The sequence below is a fragment of the Spermophilus citellus genome (assembly GCF_964194105.1).
Source record: "Spermophilus citellus genome assembly, chromosome: 4".
In the NCBI taxonomy this organism is placed as follows: Eukaryota; Metazoa; Chordata; class Mammalia; order Rodentia; family Sciuridae; genus Spermophilus; species Spermophilus citellus.
In genome coordinates this window covers 6,685,138-6,699,587 of record NC_138185.1, presented here as the reverse complement: position 1 = coordinate 6,699,587, position 14,450 = coordinate 6,685,138, and the positions used below count along the sequence as shown (strand labels likewise).

Below are 14,450 nucleotides of genomic sequence, written 5' to 3'. Positions count from 1 at the left end.
GCAGGGCTAGCAGCCTACCCACCCCCACCCTAGGTCATCACTGTGTTCTGATGGATTGGTAGGAGGTGCGCCCTAAGGACTTGGCATCTGCTTCTTTCTGGCTGCTAGGGGACCCAGGTTGGCTTGAGATGCTCTGGTTTGCAAATCCCTTGGGCCTTTGTGTTTCTGTACAGATATTCCCTTGGGGTCTGGCTCCCTGGTGTCCACACCTTATCCTGTGTGGGGGCTTGCCCAGCAGATCCTGTTGGCAATATGAGGGCCAATTTGAAATGCATGCCCCCAAATTCTCTGGGTTCTAATAAGTTGTTTCCCTGGTTCCTTGAATTTATGGACAACAGTATAAATGTGGTCAAAGGCTGCAGCAGATGACAGACAGGAACACAGCCAGCCCTCAGACCTTTGCCAGCCTGGCTGGACGGGGACTACAGGTGAGCAGCAATGCAGGTTTGTCTCCAGGACTGACCCCTCAGGCCAAACTGAAACTGCTAACTTCACCTGTAAAATATGAGCCCCTCCCGTTTTGTGACCACAAATTCTACTTTCAAAATTTTGGCCACTGTATCTTTGAAAAGTGAACTTGTTTTGCTAGGTCATAATTTATTTGCCCACATTGAGCGTGCACCTTGTCAGCTTGAAGGCAGCTCAAAAGATCTTTGGGTCACATTCCCAGAGCTTTTGGCGCAGTAGGTCTGGAGAGGAACAGGAACATGCGACCAGTGCTCCTTTGGGTGGCACCTGCCTTGTAAATCCTCTTGCTTCTGGCAAAATGGAGGGTGGCCTGGGCATCTGGATTCCAGAAGCACTACACCTGATTCTGAACATAGGTACTTGGGCTTCTTCAACATCATTAGGGGAGGGCTGGGGGGGGGGGCACGCTAGCTCACAGGAGGGCGAGATGCCTGGGGGTTGGGGGCTCTGCCTGGCCTCCCTACAACACCACAGTCTGCTTCATCTCGGGCCTGCCACATCCCTCCTGTCCTGCTGGACCCACCTGGAGAGACACTTTGGATATTTTCTCAGCTGCTGTTTGCTGCAGAAACCCAGGTACATCACTCCCCCTCCAGACCCAAAAAGAGTGGCTCCATCTGCATGATAAACCCCTTCCCATTTTGTCTGTCTCCTTTACCATCATGTCTGAGATGCTCCCCTCCTTCCATGGACAAGTGCCTTTCACGTTTCCCATTTAGACTTCAGACACTCAAGCCTTTCCCTCTTAGAAAGCACAAGAGGTAAATAAATGGCTTCATATAAAAACAGCTCCCACGCTGGGTGCACTCCTGTGATCCCAGTGACATCTTGGAGACTGCGGATGTACCTCAGTGGTAAAGTGCCCTTGAATCAGTCCCCAGCACCAAATAATAATCCCAAACTGTGAACGGTGGTGGCACCCTGGGTGGGGGTGTCCATTAGCCTATGGCCAGTGTTGCTCAAGCCACAAGTTATTTTCAAAGGGTTCATGAAGAAACAAGTCTTGCCTTAGAGTCCCATACCTGAGCCACTGTATTTGTATTTTTTAAAGAAACAAGCAAGGATTTGGGTTTCAGAACAAATATTCAGCTTTTTGGACTGCTGCTGGGGGTGTGGGCAGGGCTCCCAGTCAACAGGGCAGCCGATAGTACACTAAGGAGCATCCAGGGCTCTTACATGCCCTCATCAAGGGATTGCCCCCGACTTCTGCCAAACCAATGGTGGCTAAGGTGGGTTTTAATCCCAGCTCACTCTGGGGAGACCAGGCAAGTTCTTGTACCTCAGGACTAAGGATGTTGACCTGTGAAGATTGTCAAACCAAAACACACTTTAAAACCAAACAACAGCCAGGCATGGTGGTATGCGCCAACCCAGCGGCTAGGGAGGCTGAAGCCAGGATCACAAGTTTAAAGTCAGCCTCAGCAATTAAGGGGCACCCTTTCTCTCAATTATTTAAAAAGGGCTGGCATGTGGGCATGGCTCCGTGGTAGAGCGGTGGGTTCCATTCTCAGCACTGCAGACAGACAGTCCACTGACAACTGGGGGGGGGGGGGCTAGGGACATGGCTCAGTGGTTAATCACCCTTGGGTTCAATTCAGGGGACAAAAAAAAGTAAAACACCAAAGGAGAAGGGCGGGGGGACACATGGGGTTCTGGCTTTATTGAGCACAGACATGAACAGCAAGGGGCATGGGGAAGGGGGCCATCAGCAAACAATAAAGTGGAGGGTGTATCCTGTTGACCCCCCAGGAAGCCAGGGCCCAGGAATTGGCTGTCACAGGCCAGTGGGGCTTGGCACCCATCTGCCCACAGAGCAGGGGCAGCGGCCCCAAGTGCCACACACTCAGATCTGAGAGGACGCTGGTGTTTTCCAGGAAGACTACAAACAATCTGAAGGTGACAAGGTGAAATGGAGATGGCCTCTGAGCACTGGACGCAGGCGCACGAGGGGAGGCCTGCCGTCCACGTACTCTTGACGGTGCAGAGAGGAAGATGTGACCTGGGCGCGCACACGGTGCCGTCACACCAACTCGGGCACTGTGCTCACTCTCAGCTTTTAAAAGGGAAGTGCAGGCAAAGCACAGGAAATAGCTCTAACAGTGAAATGCCACTGATGTCAACATGGGAAAGTCAAGGCAGGGCGTACAAACTGGAAAGGTGGCCAGGGCTGAGGATGTGGCCTCGGAGCAGCCGAGCACCCTTGGCTCAGCTCCAAGGCTCTTTACTGGTCTGGCTCACCTTGTGCATGCCATGGGTTTAAATGCCAGGGTGGTTAACCCCGTGGTAAAGAAATGCTATTTTCGGGGCTGGAGATGTGGCTCAAGCGGTAGCGCGCTCGCCTGGCATGCGTGCGGCCCGGGTTCGATCCTCAGCACCACATACCAACAAAGATGTTGTGTCCGCCGAGAACTAAAAAATAAATAAATAAATATTTAAAAAAAAAAAAAAAAAAAAAGAAATGCTATTTTCACTCCTCAAAATGGCAGCAAAAGAAAGGCCCGCATGAATAGGGGTGCACTGTGCAGTCCCCCGTGATGCACATGGTGCTGGCCCAACCGCTGGCGGGGGGTGGGACACAGACATGGAGCAAACAGGATGCTCACCTCCAAAGCTGGCCATCAAGTACCCCTCCAAGGTGCCCAATGAGGGCTGTCGCTGTAGACGGATCAAATGACAGAGCACACCCACTGATGAACGTTAAATGTTTAGAAAGTTAAACAAAACAGAACTGTAGGCAAAATATCAACTGTTTAGGGGAAAAAAAGAAAACGAATCAGGGTTTCAAACAGGAATTTGAATGATCTTTAATTTTTAAATATTTTTCTGTATCACCCAAGTTTTCAAAGACAAATACATTTAAAATAAGTTTTGTCTAGAAGGAAAAAAAAGGAGTTTGTAAAAAGATGATCAGATAGCAGAGAGAACCAGTGGACCCAGCAGCAGCATGAAAATTGACAGTGGCCCTCCTTCAGTGTACAAAGGCCCTGCGTGGGGCTCGTCCAGGACCAGACGCGTTCTGCAGTTTCTCACCTGCCAGGGCTGTGGCATCACCAGCAGGATGAGGCGGTGTCAGCGCTGCTCAGGAGAAAATCCCCTCCCAGCCTGGTCCCGGCCTCAGCCCCAGCTTTTATGTCCGTCCAGTGCTTATCCTGAAAAGGTTAAATTCCTTTTTTTCTTCTCCTGTTAATGGTACAAGGTATGAACTCAGGGGCACTTAACCATTGAGCCACTTTAACATTTAGTTAAAGACAGTCTCGCTAAGATGCTGGGACTGGCTTCAAATTCATGAGCCTCCTGCCTCAGTTTACCAAACCACTGGGGATTACAGGTGTGTACCACCGAGCCAGGCAACCACTCAAAGGTGGACAGTATCCGCTCACCTTTCAGAAGAGGTTCCAGTCATCTGCTCCAGGTCACAGTAACAGACCTGCTGTCGGAGCCCGGCTACTCATGGCTAGAGCTTGAGCATCACCACTGAACTAGCATCCCTGCGCACAATGCCCCTCCAACACGGCAATCTGCCATGTGTCAACGTGACCTTTAAAAGCCAACTGGGAAAGCTGCCTCAGAGGATGGGATGAGAAGCCTCAACAGAAAGCATTTTAAACCGTCTACTCAATCTTTCAACCCGAGGAAGGAAAATGCAGAGAAACTGATCCATCCCGAGTTCCAGATGCTGAGCCGGCGCCCTCCATAACAGTCCCCGCTGCGCACTTTAACTGTCCCACAGCATCAGCAAGAGCCAGGCTGAGAAAACCGGAGCAAACGAGCCATCACCGTCAATTTTCTTTTCCAGCTTTTTAAAGGCTTTCTTTAAAAATTCTTTGTATTTATAAAAAATAGACTCCAATAATACCTCAATATCCTTCCAATGAGCACGTAAGCCCAAACAGTACTACATCCACTGCTGTGTGAAAACCACCAGAGCGATCTGATGGTGGAAATACACTTTGATTACTAGAAACTTCTCCAGCAGCACTACAAAAACAATACATTAAAAACATTCAAGCCACGTGCATGAGATTGAAAAGAAAGAAAAAAGGAATCAATACCTTCTCTGATAAATCCACTACGATGAATGGAGAAGTGACCAATCCAGCCCAAGTAAACTGCCTCACCAAATTTAGATATTCTGACTCTCCACTCCCTAAAAACAGACCTACAGAACTCTGCAGGCCAGGCCAGGCCACGAGAGCCAGTACAGCCTGGCTGCCCTAGACCTCAGGTTCCATGAAGCAGAAGTCAAGACACCTTTGACCTTCAGAAGGAAGGGGACTAGGCAAGATCTCACCATCCCACTGTCTGAGGCACTGTCCGGTGCCCACCTGTGGAACCAACAGAGAACGCCCCCACAGCAGGAAGTGCCTGTCCCAAACTCATGCTGTTGCCCAGGGTTCAGTCCTAAATTCACATGCCTCCGGTCCCTGTGTGTGTGTGTGGGTATGTGTGTATACAGACAAAGGATTAATTGGGATTGAACTGGTTTAGAAATCAGGATTTTATGGAGTCCAGAGGGGAGGGGGAGAATCTGAAGAAGTTCTTCATCATAAAAGTATCAGAGAGCACCGAGAACCTACCCTTGTGATGTTCTTAGATGCACGTCTTAGGGTACTTTTATTGCTGATTACAGACTTGTAACTATTAAATGTGTGCCGCCTGGCAAGTTACACAAGTGATTCTCACATTTCCAATAAAAGCTTAAAGAAAAACAGACAAAAAAACTACAAAGGGTGAGAGAAATACGAATGGCAACAGCTTCAAAATAAAGGATTTAGTAACAGAAGAAGCCTCCACAGTTGGTGTCTGCAAAAACTTAAAATCATCCAACTCATGCAGACGTTCAAATCAATGTCAGGCAGTGAACTATTAATACTTATCCCTCGAAGCTGAAAACTAGAAAAGCCACCCACTTATATTTAGGATCACACAAACCACCTAATTTGCTCAAGGTTCAGCTTAAAGCAACATTTAATACCCTTTACAAGGTGGAATCCATGACACGTTCAAAGGAAAACTTGCATTTCTGTTTAAATGCAACCGTGCTCAGAAGTCTGTGATTTCCTAAGAGTTAGGAAAACGCAGCTCACATCAGTGTCACACTGGCTGCCTGGAGGTAGCCTTGGAGGTACTGGAGCGCTTCTGCATTGAGGCTGGTGCTCACCATGGATGGAACCTGCAAGAGAGGGAAACCACATGCTGGAAAAGTCCTTATTGGTTCACGAGGCACAATGAAGTATTCAGGGTGAAATGACTTGATGTCTAACACTTGTTCTAAAATTCTCTACAAAGAAAAAAACAAAAAAAAAAAAAAACAAATGAGAGGACACGGCCAAGTCCTGGTGACCATCACAGCCTAGTCCGTGACAGGTTATCGAGCTGTTTCTATGTCTGAAGACCTCCCTAACAAAACAAAATCAGGTCACACATAGTACAGCTACACAGCTGCATAAGACTTGTGCCATGATCCACCATTTAATGTAAAAAAGTCTACAAGTGCCATGGTTTAGAACAGGATTATTTCATACTGGGAAACACATTTCCATTCAAGGATTTTTCCCCTTTTATTTTCACTCCTAAAACCTTCATTTAGAATATACTTGCTGTATATAATACGGAAAAAGGGCTCATCATTCAAATTAAAAAATATATCTCAGCTCTAAACTCGGTGAGCTGCAGTGTGGTCACCTGCCCAGTGGAAACAGACACCCAACCACTCTACTGTCCTCTCACTTCCACCAGCCAAAGCTCTGTGACACAGAGACACCTACCCTTCCCGGACAGGCGGTAGACAGCTTGTGAAGTGACTGTGCCAAGTGAATTTTGGGGTTGTTCACCATCTGACCTACAGGGTCATGCTCCTTTTTCCCAGCAAATGCCAACTGTGAGAAGGCAGTCTGGTAACCTGGGGTGTCTTCGATGTCAATGAAATGCTCTTCATCTGGAATGGTGTCATCCTCGGGTAACTCAAAAAGGCCAATCAGAGACTGTAATAAAGGAGTCCTAGTGTGGAAGAAAACGAGACAAAAGCTCGAGAAAACACTTAAAAGCAACAACTCCTCCAAGAAATAAAACTAGACTCCCTAGTCTGAGGAGCAGGAAGGAATTTTGAAAGTAAGATGGCCACAGTGCTTACTCCTATCCAGAAACCTTCAACTCCTTTGGCAAGAGCACCTCAATTTATTTTTAAGAAACAGCTCAATGTTAAACCAAACCAAGGAGCTTGAATGATAGGAGGTTAGTTAGAAAAGTGAGCACTCAGCTGCCAGATCACTCTGGGGAAGAGCTGCCTAAGTAGATCCAAAAGGAAGAAGCAGAGGTGAGAGGTCAAGAAGAGGGAAGCCACTGAGACACCTGCGCTGACAGGCAGGCGCCTCTCCTGCCCCCAGAGTTCCTACTTCTAAATTCAAAAGACGGCTTGGCGGGGCTTTCTTGGTTAAGGCTGTCACAAAACAGTCTTGGAAATCATCTAGAACAGCCCTTGAAGAAGGCCCGTGATCCACCACAATGAATAACCATAAAACAGGACCCTTATAGGCTCAGAGGGATGCACAACCCATGGCTTAGACCTGAGTACCAGCGGAGAAGCTGAGATCAGAACTCAACTGTCTTGCCCTGTGGGAATAGGCTTGGTTGATTCTGCAGTCACAGGAAAGGGGGCTGTAATCTCACAAAGACATCGGCATGGAGCACTTACCACAGCTTGGTATATTCGGTATCCATCATTGGGGGACATTCTGTTAGTAATTTGGTTATGCCAACAGCACAGATCTTTTTCTCTACATTTCCAGATACTTTCTGAATTTCAGGAATTATGATTTTTTCCAAAACCATTCCAAACATTCTGTCAACCAATAGCAAAATAAACACTCAATGTTAAGTAATATTACCACTATAAATAGGGTTGAATATTTTTTATTTGTACTGACTCCTTATGAAATGAGTAAACTGCTAAATAAAAAGTCTCCTATTATTGGTTAGCTGAACCAAAAACCTCCATATCAACCTCTACCCTATGGCCAACTGCTATCATCTTTTGTGAATAAACATCACCCACACGATTACAAAGGAGAAGCTTTGCAGCTTTGTTTGGTTCTGGTCTTTTATGCTTTTAAACTACAGCATCAGAGCCTGGCACAGTGGTGCAAGCCTATAATCCCAGTGGCTTGGGCGGCTGAGGCAGGAGGTTCACAAGTTCAAAGCCAGCCTCAGCAACGTAGCAACATATCAAATTAAAAAAAAAAAAAAAAAAAAAAAAAAAAAAAAAAAAAAAGAAGGAAAAAAAAGGGTGGGGCTGGGAAGGTGGTTCAGTGGTTAAGTGCCTTGGGTTCAATGCCTGGTACCAAAAACAAACACCCACCCAATCAGTCAAGCACAGTGATGCCTGGAATCCCAGTGACTCTGAAGGCTAAGGTAGGAAGATGGCAAGTTCAAGGCCTGCCCAGGCAACTTAGCTGTATCTCAAAATAAAGAATTATAAGAGCTGGGAATACCCAGTTCAGTGGTAGAGCACCCCTAGGTTCAATCCCCTGTGCTGAAAACAAACGAAACCAACAAAACCCAAAACAAATGACCCCATCATTCCACCATCAGCAGTGACTGGTTTTAAAACATTTCTGGATCATAAACTTCACAAATTTGTTTGCTTATATAACTTTAAGTGTCCATGTTAATGACTTATTTTTTTTTTTTTTTAAAGAGAGAGAGAGAGAGAATTTTTTAATATTTATTTTTTAGTTTTCAGCAGACACAACATCTTTGTTTGTATGTGATGCTGAGGACCGAACCCGGGCCGAACGCATGCCAGGTGAGCGCGCTACCGCTTGAGTCACATCCCCAGCCCCATTATTTTTTAAAAAATGATTTGGCCAATCATTATACATTATTGAAAACACACTGGAAGTAACTGTTTTCAACAATTCTAAAAGATGCAAAATCCTTCACACTTTATGCTTTAATAAATTCTATGAGGGGCTGAGGCTACAGCACTCGCCTAGCCCGTGAGAGGCCCTGGGTTCAGTCCTCAGCACCACATATAAATAAATAAAATTAAGGTATTGTGTCCAACTACAACTAAAAAAATAAGATGAAGATAACAGTACTTTGTGTTATCTGACATAGCAGAGAGAATGCCAGAGGTTAGGGAACTTTTGAGAATTAGGAAAATGATCACAGGGTTTTTTCTTTACAATTCCACACCTAAGAATATTTTAGAAATGACAAAAATACTAACTACCCCCCAAACCAAGAACCATGAAATCACCCCTTAAATAGATACTGGTCAAACCATACTCTTTTAAAAACAAAATTTAATAAAAACCCAACTTACTTTGGTTGTATACCATCAAATATTTCTTGTAATGCTAGCGCCCCATATTTTATGCAATACAAATTAATAAAAACTAAGAAACCTGTTAAGAGAAAATGCAGAATGTCAGGAGAAGGACTCACCACCCATGCAAAATCATTAAACCACCAACTACCCTTGGCATTGCATTTATCTTCTGAGGCAATTTAACCTAGAGATTTCTGTCTTTATGTTATAAACCTTTATGTGCAATCTCTGATTTGTATTTCTTTACACTATTTCTACTGGAAAAAGGTTTTAATACCTAAACTTAATATAAAGCAAACTATGGAGCATAATAACCAGTTTGAAACTACAGTTAGCAAAACACATTTTCAATGCAAAGCTTACAAAGGATAAAAATTACATTATCTAATCGAAAAGTTTAAGGGTTTTAGGCTAATTTCCATCTGCTGCTGTAAACCACCCAAAATAATTTACTTACTCTTGATAAACTTTGTTGTTTTGGAATTCTGAAGTCTTTGGAACAGTAGAAGGAAAATTTGTTTCCGGTACTGGTCAACGGATTCACTAAAGAATTGAATAAACAACAATGAAAATCCAGCATTCTTCTGAGCACCTAACAAAACCTGACGAAGTGCACAGGTCATGCAGTCATACTCACGGAGGCATGTGTTCTATTATACTGTTTAGAAGATAGAAACCTTGGTGGTCATTTGCTTTTGATGCAATCAACTTCTGGAAGACACCCAGTAACCCGGGCTACAACAGATCAAATGATAAACAATTTAAGAGGTAAAGATTAATTATTCCCAAAAAGGCGATACATACTTTGAAAAGGTTAGTTCTTACTTCTGAAAGGTAGGGGGGAAATCCCACTGTAAAAAGCCCCTAAGTTAAGTTCTTGAAATTAACCTTTCTGCCTTTTTTCCCCGACGCCATGAATACACGTAAGTAATAACTCAAAGATTAAACCATACATTAACATTTTCTACTTATTACTTTCCATTTTATAACATTTAACTATTTTAAATAAAGAAAAACTAAAGTCCTGCCATCCCCAGCTTCTTCAAGCTGCCTTTGAAAACTGGAACCTGAGCACGCCACTCACGATCCTGTCGGCCGCGGTGCTGGCTATGGTGTTGGAGCCGCGCTCTAGGAACGCCTGGAGCAGCCGCACCAGGGCAGGAATGTTCCCTGTTCTTTCCCAAAGCACTGGCTGCAGTAGGTGAGGAAATAAGGCCATGTAGGAAGATGGGATGTCATTTTTGTGCGTTTCCAGAAGCAAAGACATCACTTGAAAGACGTAGGGAATAAACTCTGTCAAACAAAGTAGAAGCAGCCGTTGGCCCCAGAGGCAGTGGCTCCAGGGCGCAGGCGCACCTTGCAGAGCCACAAAGTGTCACCATCTGGCTTCCGCCCATCACCAAAACGCAGCTTCCCTACCTTGTACATCATTTTGTAAAATTTCGGTAAACACCAGAAATAAAGCCTCCTCAAAGTTCACCACTGCAGCAGGGTTGGCTTTGCAGGTTATCCTTATGGCCAAGCAGATGGCCTCGAACATGTAGTGATTGAAGTGAGGCTTGCTCGGGTTCTGAAATCAGAAAAACCAAAGAGAATCCCCCAAACCTAATTACTCTCATAATCCAAGTGACTATAATAAATATCATTAAACATAAAACACACCTAACCTTTCTAAAACATATCTTAAAACATGAGTATTAAGGGAAAAAAATCCACTAAATCAATACTTATTTGTTTGGATTACTTTCTTTCTTCTTCTTAGCACCGGGGATGGAAGCCAGGACCTCAAGCATGTTGGACAAACTCGCTCCCACTAAGCTACACCCCCAGCCCTGTCTGGATTTTTTTTTTTTATGGTCAAAAGTCCACTGTAAGAGAAGTGATTTCAGAAGCCTCAGCCCCTACCCTGGAGACAAGTCTCTTGCTCTTGGAGACAGTTGTGTATGTAGGACCTGAGGAGAGCTGGGACACCAAGTCCTGCTCCGCACAAATCTTACAACCAGTGGGTCTCATGCCGAGTCACAGAGGGATGACCTCCATACCCAGCAGTTTTCAGTTTTCTTTTTAAGCAAGGAAATTATTTTCCTCCAATGAAAATTCACCTTGCAAGGAGCGCATACCAAGCACATTAAGCCAAACGACAAGAGTGTACTCGGGCAGCGACAGGGAATCTATTCTCTTCTCTTTCCATCCCCCCAGGCCCAAGTAGTTTCTTTACCTAAAACTCAGTTGAAAAATAACTACTCGTTTCTCAAGTCCCTCCCATACTTCATACAAATTTATCTTGTCATAGCATAGCTAGAAATTAGCATCTGTAAAAATCGTCCACCTCAAAATCATTTTTTATTTTTAAAATTTAGTACTAATATTTACACATGAATCAAAATATCTAAAATTTTGGCCAAAGAGTGAACTTCATTTTGGGGATGTAAGAGCAAGGAACAAGAGACACAAGAACTCTGGTTTGTCATTTTATAGATAAATACCCATACAAAGCTTACCTTCTCCCATCTAAATTTTAGTTCATTTGTACTTTCTTGATTTTTTACACAAAGGTGTTACAATGAGAACAAAATCTGAGTCTATACTTAAAGGACGACCTGTTCTATCCTCAGCTTTCAGAAAAGCGTATCAGCAGCTGGTCAGTAGAAGGCACATACCCTCCCCCACACTTCACCTAGGCCTGAGTTCAAGGGCCCCAACAGTTTGGAGCAAGGGAAAAACCCCCTTACTTTCAAAATCGGCAGTTACCTTACTAACAGCTAACAGCTTCTGGGTAAGCTGAGTGATGAGAGTAGGGATATAGGGGATAATGGCTTCTTGCAGGAGGGAGAAACTTCTCATGATAGCTGTAAAATACAAAAAGAGCAAAACAAAGAGTCTAGTTAAACCTTAGGGTAAAACAGTGACTGGAGGGGGAAAGCCCACTAACTCCTCAAATACCCTCCAAAACAGCTCTCTGCATTTAAAAGTAAATTTCCCCTCCTGTTATAGGACAGGGGTTGACAACAAAATTTAGCTGGGGAATACTGAGTACTTCCAGAAGGCCCAAAACGTAAAGATTTTTAAAAGCGACAATAAAAAATAACTAGATGACTCAAGAGGCGGACAAAGAGAAGGAAGGAGCAGCCGCCAGGTGCGGGCAGGGACTGTCTCAGGCTTCTCACTTTGCACCACTGGCAGAAATGGCTAGCCCTAGCTTGAAGGACCTTGGCCCGGAGCAGACGGAGAGCGAAAGCGCCTGTTTCCCTCAAAAAGAGATTAAGAATCCAAGAAAAAAAAATCTGAAAATACATATAAAACCAGAGTCCATACTATAAAAATGTTGCTCATTAACAGGTGCCTAAAACAATTTGGCATGGGAGAGAAATGTATCTGCAAGCTAACTGTGTGTGACAGTTCTTTTTCCACAAACGTCACTTCCAGAATAAATGTTGATGGCCAGGCACCTAGCATGTGCCAGGTTAAGGGGCAGAGAGCGATCTCTTGCCTCTAAATGCACACAGGCTTGATTCCTCAGGCTGAGCTGAAGACGCACACCTCTGCCTCCCCCCCACACCTCAGCTTGGACAGCACTTCCCGGAGAAATGCGCTACTGTGTAGCCACCAACTCAAGCAGGATTATAAATAATCTCATCTTCCCACTGCTTGCATGCTTCCCTGACGGGTTAGAGGGGTGCAGGACGGGTGAGCCTGCCTGCCCTGGGCTGGCAGAGTCCTGCTCCACCCACACAGCTGTGCGGTAGAGCAGGCGTCACACTGCTCATTCCCAGGTCCCCAGGAACACAGCAACGAAGACCATCGACGCTCAAGGCGCTGGAAGCCCACAAACACCGTGAGCTGCACAAATAGACTCCCCAGGAGTCGTGACCCAAGCAGGATCAGGGCCAGTTTCTTTGGAAAGCATTTCCTGTGACCCAGACACTCTGTTTTTGGGATGCAACAGTGAAGAGAACGAAGCTTATCCCTGAGCTAGAGCTGGCACCAGGGCGCTCTCCTAAGGGAACCCTGGGAGCCTGTCATGCGCACCCGTGCTTCACAGAGCCCTAGCGCAGCACACAGGCAAAGTTGCCACATGATCTGATATTTGCCCTCACAAACTCAACATAAGAAAGAAAAAACAGTTTGCTATGTTTTCTGTAAGGGATTCAATATTAAGCGTAGGCAAAATGGTTCTGAGAACAGTTATTAATAAACAAGCCATTATTTTTACTTTAAAATATTTAAACCTACCTATATCTAGGTAAACAATATTGAGGGTTTACCCTTGTGCTCTGAGGTCAGACACTTAGTCACATCTGTACACCAGGGAGAAGGCCTACCTTTCATAATATATTCATTTTCTGAAGAGCCAGGAAGTGAGAGCGCTTTGAAAAGGTTTGTTAGCAGAATCTCAACAAATGGTGCGATTTCTGCAGCTGTAAAACTATAGATGAAAAAACAACTTTCAGTCACTACAAACTCTTGAGCTCATCACAGGAATACCCCTGGCAACTACTAAATCATACTTCTTGGCATAAAACTGAACCATCTCCCTCCACCGACAGTTGGTAGACAGCTTTGGAAGAATTTTTTACATGTACTTATGTTAAGCTCCAAATTAGGCACATGTGGGATGAAACACAATTGATCAAACCAAGAAACCAGGTGAACCTAAAACCATCTAAAACTGCAAAGGCCATCGTTGGTTCGTTGTTCAATGAACACGAACAGCACTCAAATTTCAGGGATCTGTGTCTGTTTTTTCCTGGGGGTGGAGCAGATATTTTTTGCATCAGTTCTGGGCCTGAAGACAGGTTAATGGCTTGACTCTCTCAAAAGGATGTCCTTTCAACCCTTCAAGTGACCAAAGAGCATCTACACCAAGTTCTTGGTGGAACTGCAACTGTCTTCCGTCTCCTGCCCAGAGCTCAATCTCAATGAACACACTGTGCAGAATGGCCACAACACGAGCAGCCTACCATTCCTCAGCCTTTTTGGGGGGACTAGGTGGGAAGTACAGGGGGACTGAACCTGGGGCTTTCCACCAATGATATACACCCCCAGTGGCGCCCCACCCCATCCTTTTTCTTTCGTCGTCGTTATTTTTTGTTCTTTTAAATCTTTTTAAGATAGCATCTTGCTTCATTACCCAGGCGGGCCTGGAGCTTGTGATCCTCCCATCTGGGCTCGGTGTGTCGATGGGATCACAGGCGCTTGTCCACATCCCATCCTTGGATCAGGCCAGAAGAGCGCCTTTCTTGGTCTCCAGAGAATCACTTTGACTCAACCGTTCGAGTTTTCAGAACTCAGAGTACCACTACCTCACTGCACTCTTAACTGAAGACCTCCTTTTGAAAGGCCTTCTGAGGATCTGTTTTCATCTAAATCGCATAGACATTGGTATTTTAGGTCCCTGTTTCCCTCTTTCCCTTGGCTACTAGAAGACTCCAGGTAAAATTGGGAATTTTTTTTACTATATAGGATCTTCAAATACACAGTTCTATTTATTAATCTTATCACCATTATTTTTCTTTATTTAACTTTATTGTCAGAATGCATCTATTTTATGCCTATGTTCCTAGCGACTTGGGAGGCTAAGATAGGAGGATCACAAAATTCAAAGACCAGCCTCAGCAACTTAGTGAAACCCTGTCTCGAAATAAATAAA

The 14,450-nt window shown here is 44.8% G+C and overlaps 1 protein-coding gene across 1 annotated transcript in view; it reads right to left on the bottom strand.

The window, feature by feature from the left end:
* Positions 1 to 5,418: 5,418 nt before the first annotated feature.
* Positions 5,419 to 14,450, bottom strand: part of CSE1L (chromosome segregation 1 like) — a 43,812-nt gene continuing 34,780 nt past the window's right edge. The window contains exons 16-25 of the mRNA XM_081291757.1: positions 13,123 to 13,226; positions 11,552 to 11,649; positions 10,220 to 10,370; positions 9,885 to 10,093; positions 9,438 to 9,535; positions 9,258 to 9,343; positions 8,795 to 8,876; positions 7,163 to 7,309; positions 6,237 to 6,468; positions 5,419 to 5,641 (exon numbers count right to left, since the gene is read on the bottom strand). Coding sequence (XP_081147883.1) covers positions 5,552 to 5,641; positions 6,237 to 6,468; positions 7,163 to 7,309; positions 8,795 to 8,876; positions 9,258 to 9,343; positions 9,438 to 9,535; positions 9,885 to 10,093; positions 10,220 to 10,370; positions 11,552 to 11,649; positions 13,123 to 13,226 — 1,297 coding nt within the window. The 3' untranslated portion in view covers positions 5,419 to 5,551. The remainder of the gene's footprint in view (positions 5,642 to 6,236; positions 6,469 to 7,162; positions 7,310 to 8,794; positions 8,877 to 9,257; positions 9,344 to 9,437; positions 9,536 to 9,884; positions 10,094 to 10,219; positions 10,371 to 11,551; positions 11,650 to 13,122; positions 13,227 to 14,450) is intronic.